We start from the raw sequence: 15,443 nt of genomic DNA on the forward strand, positions 1-15,443 counted from the left end.
GATAAATTTCAGCGATTAGGTGAATTTGCAAACAGAGAATCCACAAATAATGAGGGTTGACTGTATTAAAAGTTATTTTCTAGCTTCTGTCTTTCTCTGGCAGTACTTTCTCTGAGCTAAAAAGCATGTTCACCAGGGAAAACATTTTCAGACACTGTCTGCTCCAACATTGTTGTGGAGTGTGCATGAAGCCACAATAAGCAAGCTGTTCCAGGCACCTGGGCTTCCACTTTTACCAGTTTATTTGCCAATAAAAATGGCCCATCGCTTATAGATCTTTAATGTGGGGCAGTTCATCTATGTTACTGTTTATTTTGATATAATTTCTACTGTTCTTTAGAAGATGAAGAGTTAGACTGGGGAGCTATGAAAGGAACACAGAGAAATTATGGGGACCATTGCTGAAGAATCCAGCAGAAAGCAATAAAACGGTTTAGAAATTCTCCTGCAGGCTGTTTTTGAAGTAACCAGGCTCAGCTTACTCATGGCCCTAGAAGATAAAGGTGATGCGTCTGACTTCTCAGTGTATTGAAAATTAGCATAAGATAGTTGTAAGCACAGTCATGATGGTAAACATTAATTTAGTACTTGTTGGGAATGCTTGGAATTCTTTTAGGAAGGAGGGAAGAAGAGATTTGTCTTCAGTAGGTCTGGTAGTTTCGAGTGGCATAGCAGACAGATCAGACAATTTAATAACAACAAAGAAACATGAACAGCAACAACAATACAGCAGCTCCTAGCATCTCCCAAGTCCTTACAACAGACTGTGCCTTCCGTTGGTGCTTTAATGTCGTCTACATTTTGGAGACTGAAGCCCTGTAGGGTTACTAAAGTAATGAAAATTGTAGAATAATGCAGTTAAAGGATTGAAAGTTGCCTCTTTTTCTGCCTTACATCTGGAGCCTACCTTTCACATTTTCATAATGTATCCTTGCATATTATAAAAAGAATGGCTTCTTTAGTTTGTATGTGTATGTGCATGGTGTGTGTATGTGCATGGTGTGTGTGTGTGTGTCCATCTGTCTTTGTCCTGGGTTGAGGAAGATACCTATGTAATTTTACTTTTTCAGATTTTTTCCTGTCTTAGAAAAGTCAAGAAGCTGAAAGAACAGGAATGAATAATTCAGATCTAGTTGCATTAGAAACATATTAAGACACCTACATTTCAAATGCTTTATGTAATTTAATTCTATGAGGTAGGTAGGATCCCATTTTATAGGTAAAGACATTGAGGCTTGGCCATTGTAAGTCACTTTGCCTAAAGTCATTCAAATAAGGGTGGAACCAAGACTTAAACAAGGGACTGTTTGACTTCAAAGCCTACCCTCTTGACTATATCTTGTAGTAACCTATAATGAAAAAGAATGTGAAAAGGAATATATGTATGTATGTATGTATGTATGTATGTATGTGTATGACTGAAACATCTTGTACACCAGCGATTGACACATTGCAACTGACTATACTTCCAAAAAAAAAAAGCGTATCCTCATAGCTACCCTGCTGAGGTGGTGACTGCATATGCTGTAGTATGGAGGGGGAGGCAGGATAGGAAGTGATAAGGGCAACAGCTTATGTTGATTTTGGAGTAGAAAGAGGACAAGGTTTCTGATGAAGTCAAGACACAGACTCTGGGTGTGGTTGAACATCTGAAGCCAAGATAAATAGATCTGTCTATTAAAGGTGCTCACAGAATGCTTGGCTGCATAGTCCTTTGTTTCAAAGCTGTTTCTGATGATGGAAAGGAGGTAGGCTATGAAGGCTTCAAGAAAGGTAACAAAAGGTGGGATGGTGAATACTTAATCATGCACAGGGGTGTGGTGTGTAAGTTGTAGATTTCCCTCCTTCCTCCTTAAAGATCTTCTTTGAATGGCCCAAGCTGATGACATCAAGGAGTCGTATCTACATATGTATGCTGTGGTCTACCACTGAACATGTAGCTCCAACCATCTTGATGTTTTCCATGTATGTCTCTCTCCCTCTCTTTTTCCTCTCTAGCCTGGCTTGTTAATTGCTTTTCCTGTATGTCTTTATGAAGTTGTAGCCAGGCGATTACATTTAGGACTGTTTATCTTTAAATGCCTAAGGTCTTGAAACATCATAATGTTGTGTAATGAACATAACTTCTGCCTTAACATGTGGGTGTTAGGAACATTAGTCATTACAAAGTATTGAGTTAAATATTTTCAATAAAAGGCTGTAATGATCTAATAGAGAGGAAGAAGTTATAAAAATACTACTTGATGGCTTTAATGATGAGCCGTATACTTAGTGGGTTCCAGGAGTGATGGGCTAGAGATTCATAGAATGAATGTAAAAGCATTCTTATTTTTTATTGGTGGGAGGGGAAAAAGACCAACAATAAAAGAAAAGAGAAGCCCCTAATTCTCATGCATATTAAGAAAAACATAAACAATTTGAATTTTTAGTGCTTCTCCTGATTTACTATCTCCCATATATCTTTAACTACGATGAGAAATGTTGGAGATTTCCATGAGATGTTATCAGTAGGGATTCCTGGGCTGAAACCCTTAGTCTTGCAATGATCTGTTTTTTTGGAGAGCATCAGGGTATCTTCTGCAGTACCATCCGAGAGCCAGGGATTTCCTGGGCGACTGAACGAGGTGGGTCTTTACCTGTGGAGTTGATTTTATGAAGAGTTTTGGTCAGCATTAGTCATGATGAAACTATGTGCCTGCTGCCCTGGTTTCTCTCTGTAGACGTCTCCTCTTGGCAGAAGATTGAATCCTCATCTCCCCATGTCACCGGGCATCTAAAGATGTTAGAGGTACATTGGTCTGTTTCTTGGTGGAGCATGTGTAGGAGATACTGGTCTTCTCTGGGAGATATTGTCTAGTTGAATGTTTGGTAATCAGTCTTACAGGTTGATGGGCTGTCTAATTTCCTGGGATTGGGAGGAGAAACTGGAGACACTGTGTACTAATTGTCTTTTACCTTGCCAGAAATCTTTAGTTATTCTGATAAAAGAAACTTTTGAGCTAAATCCTTTTTCTTTCCCAGAGAGGATGCAAGGAGATTGTGTTCATTTCAGAATAGGAAGCGTACACTCTGTCTGTGGCTGCTGTTAACAGTTTCTCAACAGGCTGGATATTTTCCGAAGATACCCAAATTGAATATATCACTGAAGGAAAAAATGTTGCAATATGGTATCATGTACAAATTGATAATTATCTTCATGATCAATTTTTGACATTTTGAGGGGTCAGAGAATGCATCGAGGGGAGACCTTACGTCTGCGGTAATACTTCTGGAAGGATTACTGATCTCTCGTCATCCTCCATATGATTTTCAGTTTACTTGCCATCATTAGTAACTGAATCTGTAGATAAGGAGGTAGTTTTGAATGGCAGCCAAGTAACCTGTTGATGTAAAGTCTATTTTACCTTTTATGATTCCCATTGTTAGCACCTCCCTCCTTCCTGGCTGCACTCCCTGTCATTTTAAGTAGGCAACAATTATGGTTTGTTAAAGAAGCTGGCTCCCGCAGCCGGGGATCCTATTAATTATCACTCCGTCTCTCATCCAGCCCAACTAGTGTTGAGAGAAGGTGCCTGTAAGCGGGCGGCAGAGCAGCCTCAGTCGCATCTGGGTAAAAATCTCCTTTCTGAGACGGTTCAGTGGACTCAATGTTCCGCCCAAGGGCCGAGGCAGCCCTGGTGAGTGTTCCCACCTCTTCTCCAGGTTTTTGGTCAGTCACGTTTGGTGTGGTTTCTTCTCCCTCTGACTCTGACTCAAGTGAAAAAGCTGATGGTTGGCATTTATGCTGGGAATTCAGAGCTGTTCTGGGTCCCTCTCTGAACTTGGTTGGGGCCCCTCGAAAGTACTTCAGTGGCTTTCTTACAAGCTCTTTTCTCTCTCTGGGGAAAAGGAGACCATGGAATGGACTCTACCTGTCTTCAAGAAGGTGATGCAAATAATAACCAAAGCAACTCAACTTCTGCAAGTTCTTGTCTAGGAGATTTTTTTTTCTTTTCCCCGAGAGTGACAGTCCTTATACAGCATTGAGTCTTCAGTTCTTGTCATTCACAGATGGGTAGGTTGCTTTCTGTTGGTTTTCAGAAATGCTCAGTTCACTTGTTTCAGTGAACTTCTTTTTTTTCAGAAGTTCCGCTGGCTTCATTTGATTAGGTTTGGAGTGCTGGTGCTTCCTTTCCCACTTTTTCTGTTATTTTTGGCAGTGTTGGTGTTTGAAGCTGTTGAAGTGATTCACTGCAAAGTGAATTAATTTTCCATGTCTTCAAGTGTGTTTTCCAGTCGCCCCCAAATTTCTTTCCCCCGCCTTCTCATATGATTCCGCAGTCGTAGGACTGTCTTTCTTGCTGGATCCGATGTAAATGCTGATGTCACTGAATTTCCTAAATTACAGCTGGTGGGGATTAACAGAAATTGTAAGAGAACACCACTTCCTCATTTTGCTGTTTTCTTGACTAATTATTGTCCTTTCAAGTTCTGTAGGAGGACTTGGGAGTAAGTTCTCTATATTGAAGTTAAAGCAGCAATTTTCTTTTTTTCTGTTAATGTTGTTTGTTCAAAAAATAATGTAGTTTTTAGGATGCTACCTTAATAGGCTCTTTGATAACCTCAGATAGACTTTCCCCCCTTAGACTTTTGCACGTTGGGTTGTCTTCTGTTCTGGGTGAAGGGTTTTGAATACTTCCCTTAAGTAGGTTTCCTTATATAGAAGATTTTTGCTCAGCAGTCCTTCACCAGCTCCAGGCTGTTAATGGTAGTAGGTGAAGGGTTGTGATTCATTTATTTATTTATTTATTTCCCTCCAGAGTCTTGTATTCTTTAAGGACTGTCTACCTCTGTCTCTCTTGTTTTCTGGTGTAAAGTCTGTGTGTTCTTGGTGATAGTTCTGGTTGCTAGACACCTTCAAACATTAATTTTTTCTGGCTTTCCCGGCCTTGCCGTAGCAGGTGGAATCTGGGGCCCAGGCTTTCTTGTCTCTCTCTTTGTGATTTGATTGATGGCTCCCTGGACCTCGTCCTGGGAGTCCTTGGGGCTCTCTGGGCGGGACAGCAGGGGCCACCTGCAGGTGTGCGTGGACGGTGGCGGAGCGCTGTGCGGGCTGCGGTATTGATCAAACTGCCGTCCCTGGAAACAGAAATAGAAAGGGTTCAGCATTTGCACTTTCCTCTGGTGGTGTTTTTGCTTATTTTGTGTATTTGGAAAAGGCAGCCGTATGCAAACTGCTGACTTACTATTTTCCCTGGAATGGAAACCATTTGGATTATTTCAATGAGTTTTAGCTAAGATTTGTTTGTTCACAGGATTAGTTTTGTTTTCTGGTGTCCTGTTTAGAATAAGACCAGAATGTGTCTTTTTACTCTATGGAAATAAGGGCTGCTTAGTGCCTCGGGATTTTGCAGACCATGAATTTGAAAAATCATGTGTTTACTCCAGAATCAAAAGGAAAGTCCTTAGTGAAAAATTATAGGTACATAAATAAATATTTCTTTCAGGGTAATTACTTCCTTTGAAAAATTTTTTTTTGTCTAAATTATTTAAGATTTCAGAGCAGTCCCTTTTCTTGCTTAATTTTCCCAGTAACTTTTTTTTTTCTAATTTTAAAGAGAAAAAGATTAAAGAGAAGAATTGTGGACCAAAATCATGTACTATACTATTTGGTGTTATGATGGTAACTGGGTTTTTCTGTTGTCTTTGATGATACAGTGGATTTAGTTTTACTTTTAGTGGTAGGATTTGGATTAGGAATAAAAGAATTATCTTACTGTAAAAACCAGCACTGGTTTGAGTACCTGAGTATAAGTGATGATTGTTTAACCTCTGGAAAATGTGAATTATAGGATCTCTTATACGCTTAGCAGATACTTCCTTCTAGTGTTGTGATGGTGAGTTCTTTGATGATAAGATTTCCTTCTAGTGTTGTGATGGTGAGTTCTTTGATGATAAGATTTGGGAATGATACAGCTACCTGAAAAATATTTCAAAGATCACTGTGGAGTTTTTGGTTAAATGTGAGTTTTTAAAAGTTTGGAATAAATAGAGTCATGGAGGGGAAAGAAAGATTGGTTATGAATTGGTTGAATTATTTGGAATGAGGTATTTTTAAAAAAAGAATTTTTATATTTATATAGGAAATGTCGGAATGTCAAAAAAAATGAGAGTTTTGTATCTGAGAGGAGGTGGGAGTTGGAAAGACATTTATAAGGTAGAAGGGGGTCTATGGATTAGGCGTCAAATGAACTGTGAATTTCACTAGCTTGATGACCATGAATATTTTTGATCATTTTATCCCAGCAAATGGTACCATGGAGAACCTAACAGTCACTCAATAAATGTTGAATAAATGAACATATTATGAGGCCTGGTTCCAGGCTCAGCTGTGCCACCAAGTAATCGTGTGACCCTCAGCTAAGCATGTATGAAGACTCTTTCTTCTCCTATGTTCATTGAAGGGTCGGGACTAGATCAAGGGCCTGTGTGGTATGTGGCTGTTCCTTCCTCTGGCTACGCCATGCTAAATGTTGCCTACAATCACTTCCTTTTGTCCTGTGAACACAGAAGGAGCTGAATTTAGTGCACCAGATGTCCACATCTCACCTTGGACACTAGAGGCAAAACTTGTTGTCTCAGCAGTGTCTTCTCTCTGAGGGCCCTTACCACGGCTCCTTGATTTGGGGTCATTTTGTTTTTGATACCTCAAGCCCAGTAAAAAGGAGGCAATATTCTGTGAGGTTCCTGGTCAGCAGGTGTTCACTTAAACAATAACAGCACGCATCATCGTCCCTCAGTTCAATAATATCTACCCTTTTTCTGGTAGACTTAGCAGTTAAAGGTAGAACTGAATGAATGGGTCCAGACAATATTCCTCCAGTGGAGTAGGAGGCCAGTAAATGATAAGCTTAACAAAGTTTTCCACTGTTGTTTTCCAAAACCCATTGATCCATCTAGGCAGTGATTGTTCAACACCTGCTACATGCCAGACAGTGTCCTAGCAATAGCATGGCCAGCCATTAAGACATGAACCCTGCGTTCTTGTAACTCGCAGTGACATGAATATGATGCTGGGTTTGTAATTGCACCTTTGGGGACAAAAGACGGAGTGGTGAAGAAGGGAAGAGGAAAGTTTCACAGAATAAATAGAGTTTGAGTTCATTACCGGAAGATGACTGCCAAGCAGATGAGAGGAGAGCCTTCCAGGGAGGCAGGAGATGTGGCAGGGCAGTGCAGTGTGGTGTCTTTGGGAGAGTGTAAGCTTTTCAGCGTGGCTGGAGCACCAGGGAGCATGGCTGGATTTAAGCAGAGGAATAGCACTCTGGCTGCCAAATGAAGAACAGGTTGGAGGATGGCCAAGGTCTGGTGTCACGGAGGCCAGTTACGATGGTTCCAGCTTAATAGTCTTTGTGAGGAATGATGATACACATGCAGCGTTCAACCCCAAAGAGAGCTCGTGATTGCAAGACAGACCTCGGTCACAGGTTTTAAGAGCAATAAGGGCAAAAGTAAGGTTGTGTGCATACTGCTTACTGGTGGCAGTAGTAACTGCTCATTTATTCATTCGTTGCATCACCAGGTGCGTGGGAAATGCAATCGTGAATAAAACAGACATGGTCCCTGCCCTCAGGAAGCCTATATTCTAATGAGAGACACAGTTAAGTACACAGACAGTTATAGATTACTGTGTATTTGTAAGTTACTTGAGCAAAAAATCTGTGTCCATTCTGTCCATAGACAACCACCTTCTTTTCCTGCAGTTAACTCATGTTCTGACCAGCATGTTCTCTGCTTCCTACAGGGAGTTTTGAGGGTAAACTTAGATAAAGCACTGTATTATATGTGCCTTCTGTTGCACATACTTACACACACACACACACACACACACACACACGCACATGGTCTTACTAGAGATATCTGTCTTCTCTCCAGTGGTACCTAGAATAAGACATACGAGGGTTACCATAGGTAAATCTGCTCCAGGTAAAGTTCTTGATAGCTTCGGATATTTTCTGAACTCTGATGTTTTATGTGGAATAATCCTGGTCGTTTAGTTCCAGATCCAAGCAGAAAAAAATCTTTGCTCTTAGGATCTTTCCACACACAGTTGGATCTTGAAGCTGACTCTGGTGGTTCCTTCAAATTGACCTTCATGTCTGTGTTCCAGGTTATTGCCAGTGTTTGGGATTCATGTACAGGAGGAAGAATTTGCCTCAAGGCAGCAAGACTGGTAGACATCAGATAAGTGGCTTATTTGAAAGAGATGTTTTGGTACAGAAATGACAGTAACAACAAATTCTTCCTCCAAAAAGAACTCTTCTCCACATTCTCCAACTAACTCAGGATAACCTTTAGGTTATAAGGAGTCAAAATTCAACTGGATGGAGCTGATAAAAATTCCAAGGAGGGCATTCTGGGTTCAAGCACTGTTCTTTGAAGATGAAGTGTTCTAACTTATTACGATGATAATCGCAGGTGGTTTAGGAGGGAGGCGTACTTTTCCCACTGCGCGTGACTTGGAGAGGAAGTATGTTGTTCAGGTGAAGAGGCTGGAGTCAGACTGTCTCCGGGTTCAAATCCCAGCTGAACTGATGAGCAGCTGTGTGAGACTGGGCCATTGCTAAAATTCTTGTTTCTTCACCTGTAAAATGTGGTAGCAGTTAAGCATATAAGCCCTTTTGTTACACCAGCCTGGGTTTGACTCTGCCCTACTACTCTGTGACATTGGGTAACTTGTCCACTCTGTATCTTATCTTCCTTATCTTTAAAAATAAAAATAATAATAATGGTGATGATCATGATGTTGATGATAGTAATAGTTGCTACCTCATAAGGATGTGGTGCGAATTAAATGAGATAAGGGTTTGGCATGGTACCTGGCACATAGTACTCAGTGTACCTTACTTGCTGTTTTTCCTACCATCACTATACTGAGCTTTCTAAAGTGTTCTGTAACACTGTTTGCTGTTTTTTTTTTGTATGCTTTCTAAAAATCAAGGCTTCACAAAATGCATGTATTGCTCTGTGCTTTCTTTTTTAAATTTCTAAATTTTTTGTATTAACTATTTTTTTACTGAAGTATAGTCAGTTTACAATGTTGTGTCAATTTCTGGTAAATAGTATAATGCTTCGGTCATATATATACATATATTTGTTTTGATATTCTTTTTCATTATAGATTCCTATAGATATTGAATATAGTTCCCTGTGCTACACAGAGGAAACTTGTTGTATTTTTTTTTTTAATTGAAGACTCAATAAGACAATTTCTGGGTTTGAAGTAGAGTTACCAAATAAAATACTGGATGTTCATGTAAATTTGAATTTCACATAAACAAAGAATAATTTTTTAGTATAAACATGCCTCAGACAGTTCATGGGGTGCTTATACTTAAAATTATTCTTTGATCATCTGAATTAAATTTTTTTTTGTTTTTTGTTTTTTGTTTTTTGTTTTAGGGGAAGGAGGTAATTAGGTTTTTATGTTTGTTTTTTTTAAAGGAGGTACTGGGGATTGAACCCAGGACCTTGTGTATGCTAAGCATGCACCCTACCACTGAACTATACCCTCCCCCCGAATTTAAATTTAATTGGCCATTATAATTCTTGTTTGCTAGATCTGGTAACCTATGTTTTGGGGTAAAAGTTACCCTTTTACTCCCTCATTCATCTTTTTTATTCACATAAATGCGAATGGATGCTTATGCAAATACAGTGAATGACACCCTTGGAACATGAGCATAGAGATAGTTACACAAATTTGATGGGATATTTCCTAGTATCTCTAGGAAACATGTCTCTTGATTTACTACAAGCAGTAGGGCCTTCACACTGAGGTTGTGTTGACACCTGAGTCCTGTGTAGTGCAGAGCTGCTCAAAAATTCTGTCATGTTCTAGGGTTGTTTCTACCCAGAGGGAACTATTGTTAATGACACATTAATGGGTAGATATGCATTCCAGAGAATCCTGAAAACCCATCATCTTTGAAGGAAATGACTTCATTACTCTTTGAGCCACCTACCCAGGGAAGGTCATTGCCTATGGCTGGCTTGGTTTTCCAAACTAGGAAAATAAACACATTGAGTGTTTATTTATAACTTAGAGTGACTTCATTGTTCCTAAAATTTGAGTTAATTTTTAAGTAGGTTTGGTCGTTGAGCTATTAGACTGTTTGGAGACATTTAAAGAATTTAATCCAAGACTTAGAGTCTTTCAATTCAACCAGTATTTATTTAGAGTATCTACTGGGCATAAAGCAACTGCGTAGAAGTAGAGAGGAATTGAAAGCATGGCTCTGGTCCCACAAATCCTTAGTGTTAAGTGGAGCAGTAAGGCAAGTAACGATTATGACACAAGACAGAATAAGTAAAGTCGGGGTCTAAGGCAAGGAAAACCAGGTCCCAGACGGTTGAATGTAGGAAGTGGTTACACCTGAAGAGCACGTGAAATAGGAGTGGGTTACACCATAGTACAAAGACTGGCTCCTTGGAGGGTCAGATTTGAGAGAGCTTTTCAACAATGAGGATGATTTCATTTGGCAAATGAAGTGTCCTAGGTGTAGTCTTAGCATAAACAAAAGCGTGGAGATGGCTACGTTTTCAAATGAGCAAGTTATTCAAACACGACAGAAGTGTACCAGCACCGTAACTGGCTGGGACCTCTTCCGTCCTGTGGGACTGTTTATGGTCTAGAATTTCCAGATCAGAAACTTGACTTCATGTAGGTGAAGCTGGGTTCATTCCATGTTGGTTTCCTAAATGTGTTTTCGTGCACCTGCTGTCGCCATGTAAGAGGCGGCCAGAGAGACTTGAGCAATGTTTAGAGACTCTTCATTAGTCACCTCAAAAACCCACTGAAAGTCACTCCATTTAAATATATGTTTTTCCCAAAATGAACATTTCCAGTGATTTCTGATTTAAATTGGACAAAATCAACAGCAGAAGAATTTAATGAGAAGCTTCTTGTGAGGCACTCTGACTGTGAGTATTTGCTTAAATGACTTTGAAGGCCAGCTTAACTCATTTCCTGTTGGGGTGACATTTGTTTACTAGACTTGGCCCAACTCAGATTTAATAGCCTTAATGGTTTTGAATGGTCCCAAGTGAGTCTCCAGCAGTGTGCCATCAGCCAATGGGGAGGTTTCTACAGATGGTGTGTCACACACACACTCCTGCTTCAGCCATCGTAGATTTAAGAGACCAGCTATTCTTGTCTTAGCTTTAGCTATGGAAGCATCGAATACTGGAAAGTAAGAGTTAACCATTGCAGTCAATTCTGGAATATTTTTCACCAGTTCTTTTCTAGGACTTTTACTTTTTTTGTTTGTTTGTTTTCCCTGAAATGATTCTGTGTGCAATTAATGGTATTTTAAAATGGCCCCAATATTTGGGGCTTGTGGAGATCACCCCCGATTCTCCAGGAAAGGAATGAAAATGTAACTGGGGGTACAGACTGGTAAATGAATAATAAGGGATGTCGTGAAAAGCGTTGGGTTGAGTAGCAGGTCCAGTGCATGGGAGGGACTGCTGAGACTGGGAATGGAAAACTCTAGTGTCCAATGTTTCTATTTGTTCGGCTGTCAAGCTCTGAATTAGACTGGAAGTTAGCAAGGATTTTAGTGATCCCTGGTGTTTCTTGTTTGTAAGTTAGGAGTAGTCCATGTCTTTCAAGTTCAGACAGGTAGTTCCTGGTGAATGTTTTTGCTATTTCAGGTACTGGTGGGTGAGGTATAGCCTGGATGCAAACATTTATTGGATTCTTAAGCATGAAAGACCATAAACTGCTTATGTTGGTTTGAGTCTGTCTGAATGTTGCTACTTTTTTCTGCCTTGACGGTGGGGCCAACCATTATGTAGTTTTAATATCTACTCTTGGTTCCTACTGCCTTGTTTTGGCTACTCTTAATACCTTCCTTTATATATCTGTCATTAAGTTATAATTGAAGCTTGGTGTTTTATATTTAGAATGATGCATGGAGGTTCAGCTGTGCCAGCCATTCAGGCTTAATGGCAAATGTTGGTTCATGCCCAAAAACCTTTGAAATCTGGTCTCTCTTTTGAGATGTCCAATCTGAGTAAGCCGTCCCCTCCTACTCACGCTGAAGGGCACAGGGAAGCAGAGTTCAAAAGTGATTTCTGCATCTGTACATGTAAGGGCATCTGGTTTCTGATTAAAAATCTTGGCTTGCAAGTTGCCTTTCTGACCTAGGGTCATGCAGCCTCAAAGGGGGTTGCTTTGATAAGTCTTCGTGTCACTTCATACCTTAGTTTACTGTCTTTTACCCGGAGTATCAGTGAATGCCAGTTCTAGAGTGGGCACATAGTGATGGTAGATGCCACCCAGGCCACAAGCTGCTTCCCAGGGGCTGCCAGATGCTCTCAGACATTTCATAGCTCTTGAATTCTCTGGATTTGAGCCACTTTTGAACTCCATCCATCCATATAACCAGTTATTCCACTTATACTGACTGAGGTTTTGCCGTGTGCCAGGCAATCATTTGGGTTCGAAGAACAGAGCAGTGGGCCAGAATCCTTGTGCTGATCGGGGGGAGGGGAGAGTTGCAGAAATAAGTATGAAACTAAGTAAAATATGTTAAATGGTAATACGTGCTGTAGAGGAGATAAAGCACGGGTGGGTTTGGGGTGACTTGTAACTTAAAGTTGAGCAGACGGGGAAGTCCTCATTGAGACAAGGACATTTGAGGAAAGATCTGTAGGAGATGAGAGAGTGGATCGTGTCAGTATGTAGGGGAAAGGCTCAGCAGACAGACAGAAGGATTGGCACCTAGACCTTGGACAGGAATGTGCCTGATTTGAGAGTAGCACGATGGCCACAGTGGCTGGGACAGGCTGAGCAAAGAGGGGAGTAGTAGGAATAGCAGAAGAAATGGGGTCCAAGTGGAGGCAGACCCTCTAGGGGTTTCTACAGACTTTGCCTTTTACTCAAGAAGAATGGAGAGCCTTTGCAGATTTCCAGCTCGAGGAGTAAAGTAAACTGAGTAATGAAGGTGGCAGTCCAGTGTGGTGGGGAAAACAATGATCTAAGAATTTGGAGATCATTATTTAAGTCATGGTTTTGTCTCCAGGTGGGGGCATATTAGTTCAGCATTCTGAGCGTATAAAGCAATGCTGGTGGACTAGATAATTGTAAATGACCTTCCAGTGTTTGATATGGCCTCTTTGCATTCATCAGTCCCTGTCCCCTGCCATCTTAGTGTGTTTGAGGATTTCATATTTGTGGCTGCTTACTTATCTGCATACACAGAGCAGGACCTCAGATATGTGAATTCTCATGCTGCACTTCCTTTTTGTAGTTTTCCGTAAACATCTCACATTGAAAACCTTGTAAACTATAAAGTAATTTCGTGTATTGATGTTAAAGATTGCTTGCAGCCTAATTGGTCTGGATACACACAGATTATAAGCTTTATCATATAACCATAACCCTATTTTTCAGTTACATAAAGTAGAGCTAATTTACCGAGTGCTACAGGGAGCACTACAGTGGGATGGAGTGGTAAACAAGACACAGCTTCTGCCCTCAAGGAGCTGAGTAGGAGGAGACAGGCCTGGTTAAGAAAGTATAAGGCAGATTTCAAGGAAGGAGGGCAGGAAGTCGTGGCCAGCCTGAGGCTCATGGGAGTCCAGGCAGACTGATAATCCAGGTGAACCTTCGCACCAATATTCTGTAAGTCTGTCTCCACCACCCAGTTAGACCTAGTTCCATGTGAGGTGGGAGGTGCCAGAGGCCCGGCAGCATCTCTTCTGCAGACCTGAGCGATTTTGCTTTGCCCCAAACTTGTATCACGCTGTTCAGCACATCAAGGTCCTGCAATCAGCCCTCTTTAGAAGGCAGCGTAGGGACCACCTTTTATAACTAGAGAATGTCCTTTGGGCATCTCAACCATCTCTCTTCTGTCAGACTGTTTCTTCGACTTCCTTTGATGTTTTAGTGCCCCATGTGGACTGATCGGATCCTTTGTCTCCCTTGTGGAGAAGTATTGCCCTAGCCTTGCCTGATCTTCCAGCTTCCAGTGTGAACACTTCATCAGGAGTAAGGTGGAGCCCTAGTCATTTTATCCACTGACATAATGTATTCCTTCTGTTCTACTAACTGGCCTCGTCTTGGGCAGCCTGGAGATGTCGAAAATTTCCAGGTTGAGGATTCCGGAAACAACTTCCCAAGAGGGTAGAAGGGCTGCCGCTGGCCTAGACTGGCCCTTCTGCTGAGTCCCTGCCATGTTTTGGGGAGTGGGGTGCTTGGAGGCACTGCTGCCAACTGAAGTTCCCATGGTTAAGAGCGTCATGACTCAGAAGAGTGAGGCCAGCCCTTCAGCACCTAGGCGGTCCCTGTGGTAATGCCTGGGGGAGCCAGTGACTGTGCCAATGACTGCTGTTGGAGCTGGAGGGGAAACTGAAGTCCGGAAAGGTGAAGGGACTTGCCCAGGTTAGTGGTTGAGCTGAAAATAGAGCCAGGAGCTCTTGACCCCTGTGTCACTGCCTCCTTTTAATTTTTTTCTTCCTCAGGCCTTTGCACAGATTCTTCCCGCCATCCTGAACACTTTCTGATCACTCTTTGGTCTACTTTCTTCTCCATGTTTCAGTCTCAATTTAAAGGTTGCTTCCTGAGCCACATCCTTGCCCCGTCATCTGAATTAGCTTGCTCTGCTATTCTTTTATGATCTCTGGGTCTTTTCTTTCATGCTGCTTACTTACATACTCAGTTACTTACATAATTATCCTATATTCATCCGTGTCTCCAGTCTCCCAAGTCTGTGAAGTCAGGGAACATGGCTCTTTTGTTCATCATTGTGATCCCAGAGGTTAGCTCACAGACAGACACAGTATAAATATTTGTTGATTAAATGAGTCCATAAATGAAAGAGTAAATGATTAAAAGGCAGACTCTGGGTTTTCTCTTGTCTATTCATATTAAATGTCTCTGCCTGTCCTGGCTACGGTAACAACTGTTATTGACTTTGTATGTCACTGAGGATGCTGAAGATGTGATTTTTGTCTCCAGCATGACTCTGTGGCTTTGTGGAATTTTATTAAAGTTGTCTCTGCAAAAACCAAAACCCGGTGACACGCACAGATCAGCATTCTTTAATTGGTGTGGGCTTGACATGTTGGGCTATATCAATGTATTTTGCTGTAGTTGCATTTTTATTCCTTAATTTTGTTTCCAGAAATCAGCTTTAATTCTGTTTAGATCCTACTCCTTTCTACTTATTAAAAATGAATAAAGAAACAAGGGCTTTTTCTTACTAGGATTCATAATGCTATTTTGGAGAGATTTGTTTTAGGTTAAATAATGGAACTTTTAAGTGAATAGTAAAATAGAAAACTGAGAGATACTTTCTCTAGAAGAAAGAGCAAAGTTCCATAGTGTGTGTAAAAGAGAAAAACAACAACAATGGACTTTATTTCTAAAACTAAACTGTCCTGAGTGTTCATATCAC

The 15,443-nt window shown here is 40.9% G+C and overlaps 1 protein-coding gene across 15 annotated transcripts in view; it reads left to right on the forward strand.

Annotated features, from left to right (window-relative positions):
* MITF (melanocyte inducing transcription factor) overlaps positions 1 to 15,443 on the forward strand; it is a 311,298-nt gene that overhangs the window by 120,136 nt on the left and 175,719 nt on the right. Inside the window, exon 1 of one of the 15 annotated variants that reach the window (XM_072941683.1) lies at positions 1,713 to 1,773. The exons of 7 other annotated variants lie outside the window; for them this stretch is intronic. Coding sequence is in view for 1 of the 8 variants with exons in the window: in XM_072941680.1 (XP_072797781.1) it covers positions 1,735 to 1,748 (14 nt within the window). In the remaining 7 variants the exon portion in view is untranslated. Of the gene's footprint in view, positions 1 to 1,712; positions 1,784 to 2,750; positions 2,789 to 3,501; positions 3,678 to 14,324; positions 14,429 to 15,443 lie in introns of those variants that run through there. 7 more of the 15 variants (XM_072941680.1, XM_072941690.1, XM_072941689.1 and 4 more) reach the window with 7 other exon arrangements.

This window comes from Vicugna pacos, chromosome 17 (assembly GCF_048564905.1).
Source record: "Vicugna pacos chromosome 17, VicPac4, whole genome shotgun sequence".
Classification (NCBI taxonomy): Eukaryota; Metazoa; Chordata; class Mammalia; order Artiodactyla; family Camelidae; genus Vicugna; species Vicugna pacos.